We start from the raw sequence: 23,654 nt of genomic DNA, 5'->3' as shown, positions 1-23,654 counted from the left end.
AAACCCTCCCACTATCCACTTTCTCTGTCCCGTGCATAATTTTATACCCTTCTATCATGTCGCCTCTTATTCATCTTTTCCCTAAACGCTGCAAGCTTTCCTAACAGGGGAGTCACTCTACCTGCTTGATCATTTTGATTTCCCTTTTCTGAACCGACACTGACCGGCAGTGTCCAGACAGGAGGGATTTTTTTCCCAGGTGGGAATTGAGCCTGGGACCTTATACAGGAGAACTGCTTAAATCAGCCAAGCCCAGAAAAATAGGGTGAAGTGAGGGACAGATTCTGCATCTCCTCCCAACATGCTTCTTTGAGTCTAAAAAGTTACTCCCCATCCAAGAATGCTGAAATTTGTATAGCCCAGCAAGCTCACCTGGTCTGTCCCTACGCCTGAATAAGTTTTCAGAGGTGCATGAAAAGTAAAATACAGTGGTACTTAGGGTTAAGTACTTAATTTGTTCCGGAGGTCTGTTCTTAACCTGAAACTGTTCTTAACCTGAAGCACCACTTTAGCTAATATGGGGCCTCCTGCTCCCGCCGGAGCACGATTTCTGTTCTCATCCTGAAGCAAAGTTCTTAACCCAAGGTACTATTTCTGGGTTAGCGGAGTCTGTAACCTGAAGCGTATGTAACCCGAGGTACCACTGCACATAAAATGTCACGAGTGGAGAAACTGTGATGTAACATCTGCACTATACTAGACTCCATCTCCTTTGGAAAGCCTTCCACAATGAGCACCATGGACCAGCAAGTTTGCAATTTTCAGTTTACAAGGCCTTTGCCAAATACTTGTTTGAAGCAAGCTAGCAGCACATCAGAAGCAACAGCCCTTTAAAAACTAAAGGCAGCACGAGGAAGGATGCTTTCTATAGAACTTAATTATTGATTGCCCTGATTTTAAAAGTCCTGGGAGTTATACCTTGACCAAACACATGTCTTTTTGTCCTAAGCCAGGCTTCCTCAACCTCGGCCTTCCAGGTGTTTTTGGCCTACAACTCCCATGATCCCTAGTTAGCAGGACCAGTGGTCAAGGATGATGGGAGTTGTAGTCCCAAAACATCTGGAGGGCCGAGTTTGCCCATGCCTGCAATAAGGGGATAGGGAGAAAACAAATCTAACATTAAAACAGGGGTTAGGGAACCTTTCTCAGTCCAAGGGATGTGCATTTGTGCATGAGCAATACACAGGTACATCTCACAGTAGAGAACAAAGAACCTTTTATGGAGCTACCACATGGTCATCCTTCCCTCCATTTCTGATGTTCAGGCATGCGTGCTGCTTTACGTAGCCAAAACAGCATCACCCACACAAGACCCCTGGGAACCAACTCCAAGCAGATAGGCAGGAATATGCTTCCCCAGTCTCCATTGCTACTCTGTCAGGGCCTAGATGAGTGACTCCCAGGTAGCCACATTTAGGAGCCAATTTCCCTTAGCTTTGAGTTAACCTGACAGAGAGTAGGCACCCTGTTCTTTTCACTGAATTGGGCATCCAGCTGATAATGCAGGCATGCTTTTCCTCTGTGAACATGACAATCTCTACGCACGTGTCAAGCTAAGGCAAGAGTATTTCTCAAAAGAAGCATTGTGTCATTACAGGCCTGTGGACTCGTCGTTTTGACCGCTATTGTTTTGACGAAAGCAAAGCTGCCTCAGTGGTGTGTTTATTGAAGAAATCCACCACATGCACATTCCTGGCCCTGGTACAACACCAGTTCCCCTCTCAGCCACACTCAAGAACTCCCGAGCGTTCGGACGGACGACCACGCCTCTCTCATTCCTCCAAGTTTAAAGATGGAAGATTTTGCCCACACCTTTCCAAGCCTCTCACTCGGGGAAACATTTTTTGGGTTAACCAAGACCGCCCTGAGAACCAACAGGTCTTTCTTCACCAAAGCACAAGACTACACGGTTTTCTAACACCCGTTAAATCTAAGCACTGCAGTTCTACACCCTAATATATTTTAAGAATGCTCACATGGATCAGCTGTGTAACAGGTCATGTTTATTGAAAGGGATGGACAGAACTCTGTACAAAACAAAGACAATTTCCTAAATATATATTTTTTAAAAGGTTTTATTTAAAAACAGCTGAAAATAATAGACCACCACTACTACGTAGGAAACAAAGCACACTTTTCAGCTGTGGTTAAGAGGTCAACAGTTTTACGGTACTGTGAACAGCCTCCTTCCTCCCGCAGCTGGAGCTTCAAATGTATTTTTTAATAAGGTGTCTTCTATCAGAAATAAATACAGTAAGTGGTATGTATGTATGTATGTATGTATGTATGTATAGCAAGTAGAAAGAGAGCATATCCATTCGAAAGGTTCCACGGGGAAGTTTTCTTTTGCTCTCAAGTGCTGGGTTCAAAACTCACACCAAGGAGTAGAAATTTCAGTTGTGCAACAGGCGTGCTGCATAGGAGAATAAATACACCAGAATCACATGCAAGCAAGGAATGGAGCCAAATAATAATTATTATTTTTAGGGGATGGATGTCAACAGTTTCAGCTACTTGGCAGCAAGCAAGCCAAGCAGCCAGGCTATATATTATTCCAATGACATTCTACTAGGGAAATCTAGTAGAGAAATGTGCCAAAGCTCCCTTTGCCATTTCGCTTGAAGTGGTTGCCCACAATGGACACAAACATCTCCTGAGACATCAGGTTGTCGTCCGCTTCCGTGATGCCCAGGTTGCTCAGCCTCTTCTTACGCAGATGGCTCTTCTTGAGAGATGCGGCGGAAAGTTCATTGGCGATTTCAGAATTGCCTTCCGTGTGCTCAGAAACGCCTGCCCTTCCGTGAGGCTCCCAACCACCACCGACCTGTTGATGTGCATCTTCGCACGCCGGGATGGAGCCGTCGCCAGTGGGATGAAGGTCCTTTGCTTGCTCTAAGCCAGAAACAATGACATTAAGTGGAATCCTCACATACAACTGATTTTATTGACTAACACATCTTAAAAACAGTTTGAAACTTTGAATCCTAACAATAAGACAGGACCCGAAAATGTACACCTCAAGTGTCAAAAAACCAGGGACAAAAGATGCATCTTCAGCATCCTCCTGAAAGTGTATAATGAAGGTGCTAAACACACCTCTGTGGGGAGTTCCACAGCTTAGGAGCTGCCACAGAGAAGGGTCCTCGCCCAGGCTGCCACCCCCAAGGCTCTGTGGGTGGAGGAACCGCCAAGAGAGCCCCCCTCTGAATGCATCAACCTGGCCAAAGGCAAAGCAGTTCATCACGGGAAGAGCTACTAGCCATCATGGCTATGTCTGCCTCCATGGTTGGAGGCAGCAAGGCTCCTGAATGCCAGTTGCTGGAAACCACAGGAGGCCAGAGCTTCTGTGCTCATGGCCAGCTTGCAGGCTTCCCATTAGGGTCTCTGGTTGGCCACTGTGAGAACAGGATGCTGGACCAGATGGGCCACTGGCCTGATCCAGCATGGCTCCTCTTATCCTGGGGTTCAGAATAGGCATTATTATTATAAATTTATTGAATTTATATATGGCCCTATACCCGCAGGCCTCAGGGCAGTTCACAGGTACAGTCGTGCCCCGCAAGACGAATGCCTCGCAAGACGAAAAACGCGCAAGACGAAAGGGTTTTTCAGTTTTTGCGTTGCTTCGCAAGACGATTTTCCCTATGGGCTTGCTTCACAAGATGAAAACGTCTTGCGAGTTTGTTCGCTTTTTTCCTAAAGCCGCTTGAAGAGGCGCAGTTGCGACGGACCGTGCTTCGCAAGACGAAAAACATCGCAAGACGAAAAGACTCGCGGAACGAATTAATTTCGTCTTGCGAGGCACCACTGTATTGTTGCCTTTCATTAACAACTTACCTGGGCCACTTAAGATTGTGCCTCCTGAGCTTTCTGGAGCGCTCTCTTGGACAGTAGGCTTCACCAGGACCACTCCATACCCTTCGTTATTATGTATTACATTGTTCACCATTGTTATCTTGGGAACGTCATAATTTTCATCCAAAAAGTCCTAAAAGCCAAGGGTGAGAGAGATTCCCAGTCCAGAAGGTAAGATTGCTCGTCTTCTCATTTCATATATTTATTACTAGGACGTTTATACCGTGGTACCTCGGAAGTCAAACAGAATCCGTTTGACTTCCAAAATGTTCGGAAACCAAAGCACGGCTTCCAATTGGCTGCAGGAAGCCGTGGAAGCCAAGTCGGACATTTGGGATCCAAGGTACCATGTACTCTGTTTTCCTCTACTGTGACAATTGTCAAAGCGGTTGCCATAATAATAAATGTAGGATAATATTTAATAAGAACAAAATCAACAAAACTCAATTGTCAGATCGAAGACAGACAACAAGATCAACACCAGAAACTAGAAAGGGGAAAATGGTCAGGGAATCATGTGAAGAAATAAATACATTTTTAACTTCCAGTGGCAGCAGTCCAACAGGGAGGTCACAGGGTAGGTGCCACTACAGAGAAGGCCCTCTTCTAGACCACAGCTAGGTGCTGTGTAATCAGCAGATCCTCCCCATCAGATCACAATGGACAATAATGACTGCAATGGAGAGACCAAAAGCAGGTTCCAGCATAACACTAAGCCAGGGATGGTGACTTCTTTCCTCCTAGAGTGAGCCAGGAGGAGCAAAAAGGGTGCAATTTGGTCACACAGTCTAAGTCATAGTTTATGGCAGGGTTGAGGTGCCCCCCCCAAGGTATTCTTGGGCTGCATCTTCCCAACAGCCCCAGCCAAGCATGGCCAATGGTGGGAACTCCAGATCAGCTGCATCTGAAGAATCACAGGTTTCCCACAGCTGCTGTGCAGCTTACTGAGACATTCAGACCAATGAGAGATCATGAAACTATGCCCTTCTCTCTGCCCACACAGCTCTGCCAATCCGATGTTACCAGAAGCATAGGAAGCAGCCCTGCTAACCCCAATTCTGCCCAGACACTCACTTTTATTAGGATTCCTTCTTTGCAATGGTGTATGCCGTTCCCCATCAACGTACACATGCTGCCCGGATAGATTTCTACACCGGCACCCTGCAATTAAGAGGCGGAGATGTTGCTAATCAATAGGCAATTCTAAGAGGCTGTTGGAGAAATCAATAAGGCCTAGACTCCTGGATAATCGACAAATGAACTTTGCTCTGGTCAACAGTTCAAGTGCGCATGCGACGAGCAATGGCTGGTGAAGGTGGCGTTTGCATGGTCCGCATTCTGCTCTAACCAGAACAACAAAAAGTTGCTCAAAAGCACTGTCACACGTTGCAACCGCCACACAATGCTAGATAAACTGATTTGAAAGGGCAAACCTATTTTATAGTAACTGTTTGTAATCTTCTTGCAATTTCTGTAATTTTCCAGCGTATCCGAGGAAGCGCCTCGCGTGTGCTTTTGAAAGAGGAGCGGATTATTAGCCGGCGTCGAACGTATCTGCCGAAGCTGCTTTTGTTTCCTTTTCAATGCGTCTGTCAATCGCAAGAAGAGCATCAATTCCTACCTTAGCACCGTACAAGTCGGAATTTTTCATTAAAAGCTCAGCCGATGTTCGTACCGCCACCCCTGTGGTCTCGCATTGCAACACGCAGTTCTCCAGGGTGGTCTTCCCTTGATGGACACCTGGGTGGGAGGGAAAGCGCAGAACGCTCTGAGCTGCTGCACCTGTAGCCCAGATTTAGAAGTGGTTCCCAGTGAACCCCAACAAACACAAGCAAGAGATTCTAGGGTGTTCGAGTTATGCAAGCCTGGGGAAGCTCAGTGGTAGAGAATGTGCTTTGCAGAAGGTCCCAGGTTCCAGCACATCCAGGTAGCTCTGGGAATGTCCCCTGTGTTGAACACTAGAGCTCTGCCGTTCTGTATCAAGGATCCTGAGCTAGAGAGACCAGTGGCCTGATTCAGTAGAAGGCAACAGAAGACCCAAGTGTCTTTTGTGCAGCGGGGGGCGGGAGACCAGGGGTTGGAGGGACAGATGCAAAAGCATCACGAACAGAAACTCTTCACACTATAACCTTTGGTTGCTGGTCCACTGCAAAATTGTCACTCATTAGTTCTAGAGTGATGGATTCGTCTTTAGGGGGAACATTTCAGTGGCTTATTTTCAGGACATATTGCCATGCTGGAAGTTGTACCAGGTCTACAATTATTAGCTGCTGGAAACTTTTCCTGTTGAATCATTTTCTCAAGTGGTTTGTTGTTGTTTTTTGGATTGCATTTTGTGGTTTGAATTGTCACTACCCACTTTGGAGAAGTGTCCTATTGAGAGGCAGGTGAAAACCTTCTAAACAAATGAACAATTGTGTATGTGGGGTGAGAAGGTCCTTTGGAAGCAGGGGCAACGCTGGAACTGAACAGGAAGCCTTTGCAGGCCAGATTTGGCCTCCGGACCTCCTATTTTTCTCCTCCCCACCTGCCATTAAGTATTTATTGCGACAGCCAGAATTTTTACAGAAAGTTACTCTTTGTAAGAACATTTTAGGGACATACAGTTAGTAACTTCTCTCCAGCAGTGGCCCAAGAACCCTCTCTTTTCGTGGTGCGTGAATATATTTTCACATGTAGAAGGTGCTGAAATAGTCTTGCTAGCCCATGTAACATTTGTTATTCAAATCTACCTCTCGATGACGAAGTGTTAATTATCACCTGCTCCAGAAGACAGAAGGGCAGAGCCAACAAGATTGTTGTCAAATTCAGATAGGGGTGGAGGGGTGCCAGATTCCCATTATGGAACAAAAATTTAAAAATTAAACTTTTGATATCAAACGATGGGGGCGGGCGGGTAAAGTATCCATGTTATGACACGCCTCTCTGGAACAGACCATCGATCACCAGCTGCCAACGAGGTCCCCCCCCCCAATGTTTTGGATGTCCACTCCCATCAGCCGCAGCCAGCACAACGTCCGCCAGCATGGTTGATTGGAGTCATAGCCCAACACATCTGGAGGGCGAACCACAATGGTGACAGCAGAACTAGGTTATTAATAAAAGCAGAGGTGAAAGGTAAGAAGATGAAACTTGAATTAGAACAAATAGGTGCTGCTTTGATGCAACAGATGCAGGGGGGATGATGTTAGGAATATGATGTTTCTAAGAATTAAACTGGGTCCCTACCATTAAAGGGTAGGAACATAAAAAGAGCCTGCTGGATCAGGCCAATGGCTCATCGAGTCCAGCATCCTGTTCTCACAGTGGCCAGCCAGATTCCCCAATGGGAAGCCCGTGAACAGCACTGCAGTGTGACTTGCTCTCTGCCCTCCTGTGGTAAACAGAAACTGGTATTCGGACCCACTCCTCTACGGAATTACAGATCTGGGCCTCCCCACCCCAAATTCAGATAAGGAGGAAGGGAAAGAGCAAGAAAAAAACAACAGATGAAGAATGGGGGTGGTGCCTGGACAATTTGCAAGCCAAATCATGAGCCTTGGATGCTGGCCTGCTGGGTTAAGGCAACCCTCTCCTCTTTGGCAGCACCACCAAGGCAGAAAAATCTTGGGGTATTTCAATCCCACCATACACGAGTAGTAACAGAAGTCATCCAGGCATGGATCAAGTTACGGCAATCGTCCTAGACTGTCTATTTCACCTGTTATTAGGGTTGGCACAGCAGAAGAGGGACGGGGCCCAATCCACCACTTAGTTCCTCAGTCCAGCCTAGGGGGTGGCACGCCAAAGCCAGGTGGCAAGCTTAAGGTACTTACTCAAGATGCCCTCCACGGCATCGTGCTGGACCAGCTTCACACTGGAGATTTTCACATCCGCGGCACTGCACTCCACAAAAGCGTCCCCCTTCCCTCGTTTCTCTATCACGATGTCGTCTGGCAAACCGTAGCCTGCGGAGAAAGTTTCAGGAGGCAGAAGGAAAGAATAGTTTTGGCAGGTTGCAACAAATTCAGGGACCAGGCAGAGGGCCTTCTCAGTAGTGGCACCCTCCCCTCAGACGTCAAGGAGAATTACACAACTTTTAGAAGACACCTGAAGGCAGCCCTGTATCGGAAGGTTTTTAACGCTTGATGTTTTTAGATATGCTGTAAGCTGCCCACATTGGCTGGGGAAACCCAGCCAGATGGGCGGTGTATAAATAATAACATTATCATTATCGTTATTATTATGACCACCCTGTAGCAGCCACACCACCAGCCAATGTGCTGTAGTGGTTAGAGCATCAGAGTAGGGCCTGGGAGACTGGGGTTCAAATCCTGCTCTTGGCCACAAAACTCAGAGAGTGGCCTCAGTCCAGTAACTAAGTCTCAGCACTAACCTTTTGGGGATAACACAGCAAAGGAGAAGAATCACGTCTACCACCTTGAGCTCCATGGAGAAAAGGTGGGATATGCTTGTAACAATAAACCAGCTTCCTTTTTACACACTTCTGCATTTTAGGAGGGATGTTCTGCTCAGTTCTACAGCATTTGGTTAAATGACATACACAACAAATGGTCACCCCCCCTCCTTTTTAAGGCTGCAACGCTGAGTTAACTAAGCTCTCCACAGTCGCTCGCTCTGAAGCACTTAAGAGAAATTTACGAGCATGTAAAAAAAAAATTTATGGCTCGTCACTAGCAAGAACAAACAACAAGGCAAGCGATAATAACGATGCCATTAGAGAGCCATGAGATCTTTCTGGAATTAAAAAGAAAGAAAGTGCAGGAACTCTTGTTTCACAAGGCACATCCAGCAAGGAGGAATCTTCTAAAAAGTAGCTCTTTAGCTGTGGTTCTGGGTTGTACTAAATGACCCTTGGAATCCTTTCCAACTCTACAGTTCTCCAACTCTATGAAGAAAGCACTAGGAACCATAGCAAGGCTGAATTCAGACACGGGATTTATTGCGGCATTTTCCCAGTTAGGATGCTGGCACTTCTGTGCTCATTTGTAACATTCCCTTCACACTGCAGGAACTGTTGCATCACAGAACTTTGGGGTTGCTGTTGTTTTTTTACTGATATACTGGCAGGTCACCCTAAACACTGGCCATGCAACTACTCCCCCACCCTTCCATACATGCACACTTCTTTTCCCCCACGATTCACCCACGGAAATGGCCAGGAAGAACCATTTGCTGATTTACCACCCCAAATTTTGTCACTTGGCTCCTGCTCTTTTCTGGGTTAATGGAGTTGCAATGGGATTTCTCTCTCTCTCTCTCTCTTGTAGCAATCTACACAGAAGTGCTAAACTTCCACTTGTTCAAATGTAGTGGGGAAGCCATGGCTCCCCCACTATGTGAACGAACCTTCCAAAGAGTCTTGGCCTCACCTCTCCTTTCACAGCAAGGAGGAAATTGGGAACACCCACTTTTAACTAAATCACTGTTTCCTTTGAAGTCCAAACTTGGGAAACTGTGGTTTGCTTCAAACTCTAGTCAGCACAAAGCAGCGACGTTAGCTGCAGAGATAGCTCAGTTGGTAGAGCATGAGACTCTTAAAACTCAGTGCCATGGGTTCGAGACCCACTCTGGGGACAAGATTCCTGCATTGGCAGGGGGCTGGACTGGATGACCCTCGTGGTCCCTTCCAACTCTACAATTCTAAGTGGCTTCAGTTCCCAGTTTCTTCCCAAGGGGCTTCCCAAGGCTAATTCACATGGCAGGAATCCACGGTTTCCCCCTTTAAGTGTGAACCAGTACTGTACATCAACATACAAATACAGATACTTTCATTTGACCACAATTTTTGGTGCGGCTAAGAGGAGCATGCGTTGATGGGCTCACTTTCAAAGTCTTGGATCAATTTATCAGTAAAGCTACCGCTGCCTTTCCAAAAAGGAGTCCATGCTAACATTAGTATAGGGGCCTAGGGTCACTGGGAGTGTGTGTTAAAGACCCGTTACTATTTCTGTAGCAGGGCCCCCTGCCCTACATTGTCCTAGAGAGCCACCCAATCAGCTTGGAAAGAGAGCTTTTTAGCCACTGAAAATAAGTTCTCTCACCCTCTGGGCTAACTGGAGCCAATCAGAGTGAAGGAGGCGGTGTCAGCCACCGATGATCGGCTCCTAGGGTCAGCTCTGGAGAAGTCGCAAGGGGAGAACACAGAGGAGTTGTTCCCAAACGCTCCAAAGCTAAGCACTTGGGGAAATTGGAAACACAAGTTGCTTCCATTTCAAAGGAAGGGAGTGTGCAAGTTCTGTACTGTATGGTGGGACTTCAAAAGAAGATATTAGAGCACTCCAGATGATTTGCCCACGTACCCGCACAGGTCTGGGTGAAAGGCAACACATGGAGATCTGTACCGACCGTTGCAATGCATTCCCCGTTATATAATTCTAGGAAGTATAATCTTGGAAGGGGTGTAGCCATGACTATCAGGAAAGGACGCTGCCCTTCTGGATTTGCCACTGTACTGCTGCATGTCATGCACCAACAATAACATTCAATGGGTCAAATTGGTCCATACAAACACAAACACAGACAGACAGACAGACAGACACACACACATACACAGAGGGAGAGAGAGACTCCTCCCTTATCATTAACACCCATCCAACATCATTAACAGACCACGTTGCTAAAATGTCACCCAGCGCTTTTATTTTTCACAGCTTCCAAAAAAAGGAAAAAGCAGATCTATCAAACGACAAGCAATAAGACTTCCTGGCACTTGTTCAATCAGAAGCGTCGACTCGATGAATAAACTAGATGTCGGCTTTTGTTCCTTAAAAGCTCGTGGCGATGTCTGGTCTAGTACGCTTTAATTTGCTTGCTCACATTCGCCTGACCTCTCTTGATAGGATGCGATTTGTCATAAATACCACCCCGAGTTCCCGAGCCATCTTATTCTCACTCCTACTGATAAAGAAATTTATTGAAAGCCTCTGTCCTGCAGGGGTACCACACACTGGCATGCATATCTATATAAATCAAACATTCAAGAAAGACTGGGAGAAAAAGAAAATCATTGTCATAAAAATAAAAGAAGCAAAAGTTGTTGGGTTTTTTGTTGTTTTTTTAAAGGAGGCCGGCAAGAGGGGGAGGGGTTGGAAAGAGTCTGAACAGCAGGAAATTAAACCCTCGGCTCTTTTTCCACTAAAGACTTTTGACAAGAGAAAGATAGCGACTGCAACATAAGCCCCACAGCAACGTACAACCTATTATGCTAACAACCGCACAGCAGACCCCAGGTTCTTTTGGCAAACTTAAGGGAGGTGGAGTTGTCCGCATGGAAGAAAGTCCAGGGAGAGAATTACAGGGTGGAAACAAAAAGGGGTTCGTGTCTGTTTCTCCAAAACAAGACAGAAGCATTTCCAGCACTGCCTGAATGAACCCTTATATATCCAAGCTCAGACAGGGAGATCACCTGCAGGATCATGAGTTGGCGAGGCTCGTTTGACATCGCTCCAGTCCTGTGGAACTCACTGCCACTAGAACTTCTGTGCCAACTTTTAAACGCCTACTGAAAACCTTTTTCTATTTCGCCAGGCCTATGCAGGCAATTAAGGATACATCCCTCTACCATGGTTAATTGATGCTTGTTTTTAGTTTTAGTTCTGTTTTTAATGCTGTAAACTGTTTTGGTTATTTTAATGATACAGCGGTATACAAACGTTTTTACAAATAAATAAGCATTTCATTTTGGACCCATATTCCTGGATGAGGGTGGCTCGCTATGGAGATACGCTTCAGAAAGTCCAGCCAGTGTCAGTGAAATATCAGAACATGAAGGAATAGCAACAGAGCTAAGAGGATTGATTGATCGCCATAGCTCTTATATATACACATTTCTATAGAAGAGGGGTTTCTTCCTATATTTTATCTATTAAATTTCTGTGCAGAACAAGGGGACAGGCCCACTGACTTAACCGGAAAGGGGTACTGCTCCCTCACACATGCCCCTTCCTCCATGATGTGCAGAACATGTTAGACAGCTACTCCACATAAAGACCTACACATGTGTAAGCCCCATTGTACAGTCTCCTCTCCCACCCGTTTGAGGGCAAATATCAGGCTCCTGCAGGACAATGGCCCATCTAGTCCAGAATCCTGATCTCACGGTGGCCAACCTGGTGCCTGTGGGAAATCCAGAAGGAGGATTCCAGCTCAAGATCCCCCTCCTCTCCTGTGGTTTCCAGCCACTGGTATTCAGAAGCCAACTGTGGAGGTGGAACCAAGCCATTATGGCGCGTAGCCATCAATCACCCTCTCCTCCTCCATGAATTTGACTACCGTAATTGTCTTTTAAAGCCTTCTAAGTCAGTGGCACCTCAAAGTGCAAGTAGATAAATAGGTACCGCTCCGGTGGGAAGGTAAACGGTGTTTCTGTGCGCTGCTCTGATTCACCAGAAGTGGCTTAGTCATGCTGGCCACATGACCCGGAAGCTGTACGCCGGCTCCCTCAGCCAATAAAGCAAGATGAGCGCCGCAGCCCCAGAGTCGGCCACGATTGGACCCAATGGTCAGGGGTCCCTTTACCTTTAAGTCAGTGGCCATAACTGCCTCCTATGGGACCGAGTTCCACGGTTAAACTATTTACTTCATAAATAAGTCCTTCCTTTCCTTTATCTGTCCTGAACCTTCATTGGATGTCCGCGAGTTTTAGTTTCAGGAAAAAACGAGAAATAATACTTCTCCCTACCCAATTTCTCCTGGGATTGAAGTCCCATATAGGCTGAGGCTGATGGGAGTTGGAGTCCAGGTTCCCCCACTCCTGGTTTCATAGAGAAGAAGGAAAACCCACCAAGACTTTTAGCAAACACAAGCTCTAACCTTCCAGTTCAATGCTGTCGGCGACGCACAAGGTGCCCTCCACAAGGTAGTGACCAGGGCAAACCACGATCCTGTCCCCTGCATAGCAGGCATTCATAGCAGACAGCGGGTTGCTGTGGAACTGAGGAAGAGGAAAGAGATAACATCAAAAGCAATGTTCAGATGCTGGGAGAGGACTCAGACCTTCTCTCCATTCCAGGTCTTCACAGTTTTAGAGGACATGTGCCCAGGACGTTGTGGCAGTGGTGGGAATGCTTTGGCCACTCAGATGATGTGGAACTCCAACACCCACAAGCCCCGGTCACTGTGGCCAATGGGAAGGGCAAAGGACGATGGGAGGGGTAGTCCAGCAACAGCTGGAAGGCCACATCAAGGTTTTCTCCACCATCCATTACCTGGAAAAAATCACATGAAAATGGGAAGATGCCTGACCAAGTCAATGCCATGCTCCAAGCCTTCACCAACCTGGTGGCCTTGAGATGTTGTTGATGGATTACAGCTCCCATCAGCCATGCTGGCTGGGAATGATGGGAGTTGTAGTCTAGGAACATTGGCAGCTACCTAAAGACTCTGTCTCTTTCCAGAAATTTTAATTCTGCCTTAAATAATGTTAATTCATGGATGGACAGCCTACAGCATGCAGTCACCACTTCCAACTGCAACTTCCCCGTATGTCAAGAAAGCGCTGCTTCCCTACAGCAAAGTTTTCAGCCTGGATAGCTCAGTTGGTTAGAGCATGGTGCAGATAACGCCATGGTTGCAGGTTCAATCCCCATATGGGGTTGCATATTCCTGCACTGAATGATCCTCAGGGTCCCTTCCAACTCTACAATTCTATGATCCAGGCAAACAACAACATACCAAACAACCCTGGACTACCGTACCTGTATTTCCATTTCTTCATTACAGGACTCTGGAGAAAATTTGTCCCTGAGCAGACACTGCAGCAGGCTTGACATCATGGTGGCAGACACAATATGGGTGATGGTGGTGCCCGAGGGGCGCACTCCCCTCGCCTGGAGGCGAGCGTGCTTCTGGTAGCCAAACACATACCTGCAAGAAAGAGAGAATGTTCCTTAAGCACGTTCAGTTCCTAGATGGACGCTACAGACAAATGAATAATTGTACAGAACATATTTTCTCTTGTAAAAATAGAGGACACACACCCCAACCACACTACACAAAAATCAGGGTCAGGACTATAGTATGTGGGGGAAGGTAGAGTTCAGGATTAACCCATGGGTAGCCTATGTGAGGTACTACAAATCCCATCAGTCAACAATGGCACCATGAGAACATAAGAAGAACCTGCAGGATCAGGCCAAAGGGGGTCCTTCTAGTCCAGCATCCTGTTCTCATACAGAGGTACCTCGGGTTACATACGCTTCAGGTTACATACGCTTCAGGTTACAGACTCCGCTAGCCCAGAAATAGTGCTTCAGGTTAAGAACTTCGCTTCAGGATGAGAACAGAAATCATGCTCCGGTGGCGTGGCAGCAGCAGGAGGCCCCATTAGCTAAAGTGGTGCTTCAGGTTAAGAACAGTTTCAGGTTAAGTACGGACCTCCAGAACGAATTAAGTACTTAACCCGAGGTACCACTGTAGTTGCTAACCAGATGCCTGTGGGAAAACCAGCAAGCAGGATTTGAGCGCAAGGGCACTGTCTCCACTTGTGGCTTCCAGCAACTGGGATTCAGAAACATGACAGCCTCCAATTGTGGAGGCGGAGCATAGCCATCACGGCAAGCAGCCACTGCAAGCCTTATTCTCCATGAATTTGTCTAATCCTTTTTAGACTGGGGGGGAGGGGGAGGTGGGATTCCCACTCCCAAGCAGTTACTTGTTCTTGGAGGAATGTGGCTATTATACCAGTATCCCATCAGAATGGAAGACAGTGTGGGAAAGAAAGGGTTAAGCCCCCTCCCCATGGTCCTGATAACTTACCCCACCCACCCTCACACACAAGCTGATTTTTAATGGGGGGGGCAGATTAAACATGCAATCACATGTTTAAAATATTGTCTGTCTTGTCCCCAAGACTGGGCAAAGCCACCCAGATTAATCCATGGTTGGACTGAATCCAGAAAGAAAAGATCTTCCAAGATCCCAAATGCAATCCTGGTCACTAAGCCCTACTGCTTTGTTGTTATTTTTTTATTCAAAAGGCAGTAATATATATATATATATTCAATTAAAATGAAAATGCATTACCTCAAAAGAGGGTTTTCAATCAGCTTTAACTTTTGTTTCAGGTGCTCTATCCTGTTGTAGAGTTTCATCCCTTCCACCACAGAGACATTCTCTGCTTCCGTGTCGGAATCGCTACTTGCGAGGCTGTTCCTGAGGACTAGAAACCTGCGGTAGAGCTCTTCACACTGGGAGAGAAGGCCGTGGTAGTCCGCCACCAGCACGGAAGGGACACGATCTTCAGCAATGTCATAGTACCTGGAATTCAAAATTAGGACGTCATTGACTAGGGAAAGAGGCCCAAGAATCAAACATTGCATGAAGGAAGCCAGAATAAAGAAATTCCAGGAGGAACAGCTAGGATAGTCTGCTGGGGGGGGGGGCCGAGACTATAACCTAGAGTCTAGTAACACCTTAGAATCATAAAAATCTAGGGTTGGAAGGGACACCCAAGGCTCATCTAGTCCAACCCTCTGCAATGCAGAAATCACAGCTAATGAATCCCTGGCAGGTGGCTGTCAGGGAACTGCCATCGGCTCAGAGGCAAGAAATAGAAGGGCAGTTGTGTTACAGGGAGCCTCCGAAAATCTTGCAAAGGAGGAGGAAAGCCCCACCTCTAGTGGAGAAGAGGTGCAAGGACCAGAGGATGCTAGTGAGAGCCTTAACGCCGCTCCTGAGCAAGCCGGAGAGGGGGGAAACACGCCCTTGCCATCGCCCATCCTGTGCAGTAGTCTGAGGCGCAGGGAGGAGCGGAAACGGTTGGGGGTAACGAAATTTTTTTGTTGGGGGAGGTACAAAAAAGACCACTCCCGGATTCTGCTAGCGATTGAGCCAGACATGAACTTATGACGCTGTTCACTGTAAATAGTTTGCACCAAAATAAAGCATGTAAAAGACAGGTTGGAGTCCTGCCTGGTTACTCTCGAGCAACCGCAACAGCCATCTGACAGTGGCCATCCAACCCGTTTAAAAACCTCCAGGGAAGGATTGCTCACCGCCTGCCAAGAGAGGCAGCTCCATGGCCGAAGAGCTCTTACAGTCAGAAAGTTCTTCCTCATGCTCAGTCAGGCTCTCCTTTCTTGTCATTTGAATTCACTGGTTCAGATTCTGCCCTCCAGAGCAGAGGAAAACAAGCTTCCTCCATCTTCCGCATGACAGCCCTTCAGATACCTGAAGAGGGCTATCATATCACCACTCACTCTTCTCCAGGCTAAATATACCCAGCTCCCTCAGCCGTTCTTCTTAAGGCTGGGTTCGTAATATGATACAACAAAACAACACCGCAAACTGGCTTATAAATATAAAACCAAATTTACTAGAATAGTAGCTAGAATAGAGATAGACTTGTAACCATTCAAACAACAAACATGCTAAGGTGCCATGTGCAAGACAAAGCCTTGTATATTTATTTACTCCATCTTTACAGTATCTCCGGGTTTTGTCTTGCACATGGCACCTTAGCATGTTTGTTGTTTGAATGGTTACAAGTCTATCTCTATTCTAGCTATTATTCTAGTAAATATGGTTTTACAGTGGTACCTTGAGTTACATACGCTTCAGGTTACATACGCTTCAGGTTACAGACTCTGCTAACCCAGAAATAGTGCTTCAGGTTAAGAACTTTGCTTCAGGATGAGAACAGAAATTGTGCTCTGGCGGCGCAGCGGCAGCGGGAGGCCCCACTAACTAAAGTGGTGCTTCAGGTTAAGAACAGTTTCAGGTTAAGTACCGACCTCCGGAACGAATTAAGTACTTAACCCGAGGTACCACTGTATACTTATAAGCTAGTTTGTGGTGGTGTTGCTTTGTTGTTTTATTATTACTGTCACCACATTTGATACTTTGGGTTCGTAATATGACCTGCGATACTTTGGAGCCAGTGTGATGTAGTGGTTAGAGTTGCTGGCCTAGGACCTGGGAGACAGAACTCCTCCTCTGCTACAAACATCACTGGGTGACCTTGGGCCGGTCACCAACCCTCACAGCCTAACATACCTCACAGGGTTGTTGTAAGGATGAGATGGAGAGGTTTATGCCACTTCGAGATCCGGGGGGGAGAGAAGAGGTGCACCAGAAATGGAACAGTAAAATCTTTCTGAGCAAAAGAGAGTTGTGAAGCAAGAAGCAGGTGGGAAAATGGGAAATTTTAAAGATGGACTTGGCCAAAAAAAAGAGGGGGTAGAAAGGGGATAAAACCCTGTTTTAAATCTATCATACAGCTCTGGGCCACGGCAGGGAAACTCAAAACACCCAATTTTATTTTAATTTGGATGTAACTCCTCAAAGTGGCTCTTCTTGCCTATAAAATCCTATGGTTGGTGTTACAGCACCACCTAGAGGTAATGTGACCCTATGCATGTGATATAATTTAGAAAACACCCCTAGAACTGTCCCCAAGATTCCTTTTCATTCCACGGCAATGTTTTCAGAACTAAAGTGGAGGGGTCAGGGAGTTGCGTGTTTACGTTTTGAGGCAGCCAAAGCTACAGAAAGGCTCAGAAGCTTAGACAGTCCATGATGCAATTTGAGACAGCTTGCTAACTGTGCTATCTGACTCAGGAACATGAGAGTCTGACCCAAATCACCCCAATTTGCCTTGTTATTCGGGGTACACACAAAACCAATGCGCAGCCCTAGTATATAGCCATCATGACTAGTATATAGTCATCGACAGCATTTTCCTCCACCAATCTGTCTGGTGCCAATTTGAAGTCATCTCTAAGTGTTGCGGCAGTGAATTACATAGTCCAACTAAGCACTGACCAAAGTATTTCTTCTCACTTGTCCTGTAAGCTTCTCCTATTCACCTTCATTGGGTGGCCCCAGTATTGTGCTGACGTTTCTTCAGAGCTCGTTCTCCAGTTAACCTCTCAACTCAATTCCCCATCTCTTCAAGCCTCGCCTCATTCTCCACATACACTTCCTAGGTGTTCCTCCTCTACACCCTTTTCTTGCCTCTTAACCCCACATGCTTCTTGGGACCTTTCCAGTTCTCCATCCTCGCCAACAAAGTTTCACACTCAGTCAAGCTGACAACTTCCCCTTCCCTCACAGGAGCTGCACTGCAAGCGGGTTTGTTGCCCAAGTAACTGAACATTCCCAGCCAGGACACCAACTCTATGTGGGAAGATTCACTGCCACCAGCACATTTGCAATACAACTTAACTCCTTTGGAGCTAGGAGCAGAAGCTCAGAAATGTTTTAAAGAGGGACGTACAGCCTGAGCCGAGGTTCAACACATCTGCCAAAATAATCGAAGTCGTCGTCGTCCTCTTCATCCCAGCTCCGCCAGAGGTGCTTGTAGAAAAACCTTCAAAATCAAGAAGGGAGGAAATGTTAAGGATGTCAAGGGAGAGCCTGCTGGATCAAGACAGTGGCCCATCTAGCCCCGTATCCTGTTCTCACAGTGGCCGACCAGATGTCTATGGGAAAGCAGGACAAAAATACTTCTGTGGTTCCAGCAACTGGCATTCAGAAGCATTGCTGCCTCTGACCATGGAGGCAGGGCATAGCCATCTTGGCTAGCAGCCTTTGGAAGAACTTTCTTCCATAAATTTGCCCAGTCCTCTTTTAAAGCTATCCAATGCCACATCCTCCTGTGGCATTGAGTTCCCCAGTTTAATAATAATAATAATAATTTATTATTTATACCCCGCCCATCTGACTGGGCTTCCCCAGCCACTCTGGGCAGCTTCCAATAAAATATTAAAATACAGTAATTCATGAAAAAGTGCTTTCTTTTGCCTGTCCTGAATCTTCCAACATTCAGCTTCATTAGATGCCCATGAGTTCTAGCGTTACGAAAGAGAAAACTTCTCTCTCTCTCTCTTTCATAAATGTGTATCATGTTGGGTCTAGGGCCAAGCCATGGGCGAGCGGGTCCCCAGCATAGGCAGGCCACGTAATCTTACCTGACGTGCTCGACAGCCAGTGCGGTGTGGTCAAATTCCCCCGACTCGTCAAAGACAACCCACAACTCCCGCAACGGCAGCCGCTGCTCCTTCACTTCTAAAAGCTCCTGCATACACTCCTGAGTGAAGGCATCGCCCTCGCGAGTCTCACACAGGAAAGGGTCACAGAGGTGCACCACTGCCTTCAGAGCAGAGTAATCCACATCAACAACCTGTTGTGTTAAAAAGAGAGGCAAGAAGAGGCACGATCATGGTCTGCGCAGCGCCATCTGGGGGAGGAGGATGGCTTCAAGGACCCTCCAAAAAAACTCAATGTAATAAGAATAGTATTAATAATACTATTAATAACAACAAGCTTGTTTTCTGCTGCTCCAGAGGAGGGTAGGACTCGAATCACTGGATTCAAGTTAAGAGAATTCCGACTAAACATTTGGAAGGAATTTTGGACACGGAGATCTGCTTTTGGTAGTGGAACGGACGCCCTGGGAAAGTGGACTCTCTTTTGTTGGAGGTTTCCAAACAGAGACTGGGTGGCCACCTGTCTGGGATGCTTTAGCTGCAACTCATGTGCTGAAATGGGGTGGACTTGAGGACCCCAGAGCAACTCCACAATTCTATGATTCTAATACCTCGTCCTTCACCATAACATCCCAGGGCGGATTACAACAATTAAAACACCCTGTTAAAAACAGTAACTCCCAACAGGGGTGGTATTGCCAACTGGGGAGTGCTAAAAGGCAAGGGGACTGTAGGGCGATGCTGGAGGTGTTGTTATATAATTGTTAACAAATGTAATTTTCTATATGGAAAAAATATTGTTTAAAAAGAGACTGTGAAAAGCTGGTACCACTGGATCAAAATCATCAATGGTGCTGAATTAATTAAATGAAACATTTTCACTGGATTTTGAGTAAACGTGCAAGTAACAGTGTTTTGAATTTTTATTTTGTTATTATATTGCACATTGGGTCATGCAACGAAAGCAATCCCCCTAGAACAAGGCGAGCATCTAAACACACAGCTCTTGTCAATGGTTCACGTGGAACCAAGCCTCTGGGCTGCCTAGCTGCACTTACTTCAACCAGGACCTCAAACACGCTGGTGCGCCACACCGCCTGCCACCCAGACGGCTCAAGGACCTTCTCCAAATACGATGCTGTGAATTCTTGGACCTCTGAGGCTTTGCAGTCAGCTGGAAATCAAATAGGGGGGGAAGGGGAGATTACACACATTCACGCACCAGAAAATACACAGGCAATGCCCTGAATGCGTTCGTGAGCAGAGCAGACAGAAAACAAATGAAAAGGAGTCACCCGGAAACTGCAATTAATCCAGATGCGGCAGCTAGACTGGTGACTGGGAGTGGCCACCGGGACCACATAACACCAGTCCTGAGAGGTCTGCATTGGCTCCCAGTACGTTTCCGAGCACAATTCAAAGTGTTGGTGCTGACCTTTAAAGCCCTAAACAGCCTCGGTCCAGTATACCTGAAGGAGCGTCTCCACCCCCATCGTTCAGCCCGGACACTGAGATCCAGCGCCGAGGGCCTTCTGGCAGTTCCCTCATTGCAAGAAGTGAGGTTACAGGGAACCAGACAGAGGGCCTTCTTGGTAGTGGCGCCCACCCTGTGGAACGCCCTCCCTTCAGATGTGAAGGAAATAAGCAGCTATCCTATCTTTAAAAGACATCTGAAGGCAGCCCTGTTTAGGGAAGTTTTTAATATTTAATGCTGTGTTGTTTTTAAAACTCGATTGGGAGCCGCCCAGAGTGGCTGGGGAAACTTTTTATTATTATTATTATTATTACTTTATGTGAGCACTTTCAATGCACAAAGAGATACAATGAGAACTGCTCAATTGTTACTGGGCAACATTAAGGAAACCAACAGGCCAGGGTTAGGGAACCCAAGGCATTGCAAATGCTGCAGGACTCCAGCTCCCATCTTCCCTGACCACTAGCCATGCTGGCTTGGGCTGAGCAGGGTTAGAGACAATAAAATACGAAGAAGCTGCAAGTCCCCAACCCCCTTTCGCTAGCTGCAAGAATTTGAGCAGCACAGACCTTGCGGAAACTAGGAGGGGCTCACAATCTGCTGCAAACCCACACAAATACCTCCTAGGAGAGAAGGCTTGCAACAATGGGCTATAGTTTCCATTTGGGCAGAGAGAAGATAAGAGGTTGGAATCTACTGGTGAATCACTGGGTGATTTGCAGCGCAGAAATGGCGCCTGAATCCCAGCAGGATTTTAAAGGGGGGAAAGGCTCAGCTGGTAGAATCCCTGGCCTGTAGTTAACTCAGACGCAGGTTTGAACTTGCAGCTTAATGGTGATATTAATCTGTGCTGAAATGGCAATAAACAGAATTCAACCCCCGCACAACCCTCATTTTAAAACAGACTCGCTGTTGTTGTTCTGCCTGGCGTTACTGACCCTCCCGATGTAATGTTTTAGCTGCTGCCGTTTTAACTCATCAGTTTTCATGCTTATACTTATTCATTTATTGGTCATTCTGTAGGCCACCTTGTGAAGGTTTGCACCTGAAACAGGCAAGGTGTAAATAAATTGACAAATACAGAAACCGTAAATAAATCTGGAACCCTGATATCAAGAGCACAGTATCGGAAACCAAGAAGCTACTCACCCAACATGTAGTCCTGGTAGGTCTTAAAGCGCTCATAGAACAGGAGGTTGTTTGTCTGGAAAGTATGTGGGAAGAGGGCATTCCTCTCTGGCACGAGCCTTTGCAAAGAGGTCCCTGGCTTGCCATGACTCCCATAATCGCTGCAGCTGCTGCATTCACTATCGCTTTCTCCGCCTTTGCCCTCGTCTTAGACCAGAGAGAGAGAGAGAGAAATCATACATCCAATTGATTTATTCTTGAACACATCAGATGAAGCCTTTTTTAAAAAAAACATGCTACTTAAATATTTTGCAGTTCCACACAGAACATATAGAAAACTTGTGATGCATTAAACACTGGTCGCTTTTAGCACAACCATAATGCCTTTCTACTAAAGTGCAAGGCCTAATTCCCAGGTAAGGACCCAGTTGTGCTCCAGATGTTGCTGGGTTGATGATTTTAAGGCCTTGGTGGCTTCATATGGGAAGAAGTATTCCTTCAGGTTCAGAGGTCCCAGTGTAAGGACATATGAAGAGCCCTGGCTGAATCAGGCCAGTGGCCCATCTAGTCCAGCAACCTGCTCTCACAGTGGCCACAATGGGAAGCCTGCAAGCCGGCCAGGAGCACAGGGACACTCTGCCCTCCTGCAGCTCCCAGCCACTAGTATTCAGAGACATGACCGTGGGGGGTGGGGTAGAAGATAACTATTATAGCTAGTAATAGCCTTCTCCTTCATAAATATGTCCAATCCCCTTTTAAAACTATCCAAGTTGGCCATCACCACCTCCTGTGGAGCAAGCACCACATTTTAACCATGTGCTTCATAAAGAAATTATTTTTATCTGTGCTGAATCTTCCAACATTCAGCTTCATTGGGTGTCCACAAGTTCTAGAGTTTCATGAGACAGAAAAGTATATATACAGTGGTACCTTGGGTTAAGAACTTAATTCGTTCTGGAGGTCTGTTCTTAACCTGAAACTGTTCTTAACCTGAAGCACCACTTTAGCTAAGGGGCCTCCTGCTGCTGCTGCACCGCCGCTGCACGATTTCTGTTCTCATCCTGAAGCAAAGTTCTTAACCCAAGGTAATATTTCTGGGTTAGCAGAGTCTGTAACCTGAAGTGCATGTAACCTGAAGCGTATGTAACCCGAGGTACCACTGTATTGTAGTAGAACAAATATATTAACAAGATACTTAATCCTACTCATAGAATGGATTGTGTTTCAAACAAATGTAATCTGAATCCTGGAAAACTGTTCATAGAGGGAGTGGCATAAACTTATAGTTACGCTGTGATCCATATTGTACTTTTGTAATACAGCTTAGTTTGGAAAACAAAAACCCAAATGTGAGTAATCAATTATAGGATTTAAAACAAGTACGCAATAATGAGATTTGTTAAAGGAGGCAGAAGGTAAACAAACAAACAAACAAACAAACCACTTGTTTACCTAGTTTAAGGTTTTCTGGTTTTTCCTGTGGCTCAGAAATGCTGGCATTTGGCGCGGGCTCCAGGGACTCCTCTCCCCGTCCATCACGCCCTTCTTCCGTTTCTCCTGCTTCCGTCTCCAGTATCACAGCGCCCTTCACCGTCTCGCCTGGTCCGTTCTCATTCGCTTCCTCCCTTCTCGCTGGGGCATCCGAGGCCTCTGTCTCCATCGCTGCCTCTTCCAGCGGCGGCGGCGGCGGCGTCAACGATTCGGGCGCCGGATCAGCCATTGCCCCCCTCTTCCTTCAACCCGGCCCGGGTCCCCGCAACTTCAACCCTCAACGACAGCGCCAAGCGGCCAAACAAGCCTTTCCTTGTAAATTTCAAACCTTCCCGGGCAATGAGCTCACCGTCTTCCTCTGCGTAACGGCGCGGTAGAGCTCGGATTGGTCGAAAGGGGAGACTCGGAACGTCGCGGGAGCCAATCGGTGCGCTGGCAGCGGGGGAGTTGTGGAACGTTGAGACTTCAGGGCGGTGTCCCAGCGTTCGAAGTGGGCGGGGGAAAGGAAGTAATACAAGGTTGAGAAGGAAAGCGCAGAGAGACAGCTCTGAAATCTCTCTTAAGCAGGGCCGGATTTAAGTTTGATGAGGCCCTAAGCTACTGAATGTAATGCGGCCCTTTATATATCCAGTTGGCCTTTGTCAACAACAAATTGTCGCTGTTTTTTGTGTTGTATATATTGTTGTTGTTGTTTAGTCGTGTCCGACTCTTCGTGACCCTATGGAACAGAGCACGCCAGGCACTCCTGTCTTCCGCTGTCTCCCGCAGTTTGGTCA

At 46.7% G+C, this 23,654-nt stretch overlaps 1 protein-coding gene across 1 annotated transcript; it reads right to left on the bottom strand.

Moving 5' to 3' along the window:
• Positions 1–2,057: 2,057 nt before the first annotated feature.
• Positions 2,058–23,243, bottom strand: SHCBP1 (SHC binding and spindle associated 1). Its single transcript, XM_053400251.1, has 13 exons — positions 22,840–23,243; positions 21,409–21,594; positions 19,844–19,959; positions 18,768–18,979; positions 18,074–18,166; positions 14,881–15,114; positions 13,554–13,722; positions 12,670–12,790; positions 7,671–7,802; positions 5,477–5,595; positions 4,930–5,016; positions 3,838–3,988; positions 2,058–2,892 (listed from the first exon to the last, which is right to left on the bottom strand). Exons 1-13 carry the CDS (start codon positions 23,105–23,107, stop codon positions 2,579–2,581), a joined length of 2,202 nt encoding a protein of 733 aa, XP_053256226.1. The 5' UTR covers positions 23,108–23,243; the 3' UTR covers positions 2,058–2,578.
• Between the last annotated feature and the right edge of the window lie 411 nt (positions 23,244–23,654).

Source organism: Podarcis raffonei, chromosome 8 (genome assembly GCF_027172205.1).
Source record: "Podarcis raffonei isolate rPodRaf1 chromosome 8, rPodRaf1.pri, whole genome shotgun sequence".
Taxonomy (NCBI): Eukaryota; Metazoa; Chordata; class Lepidosauria; order Squamata; family Lacertidae; genus Podarcis; species Podarcis raffonei.
The sequence above is the reverse complement of the archived record's forward strand: the minus strand, read 5'-3'. Positions and strand labels throughout refer to the sequence as shown.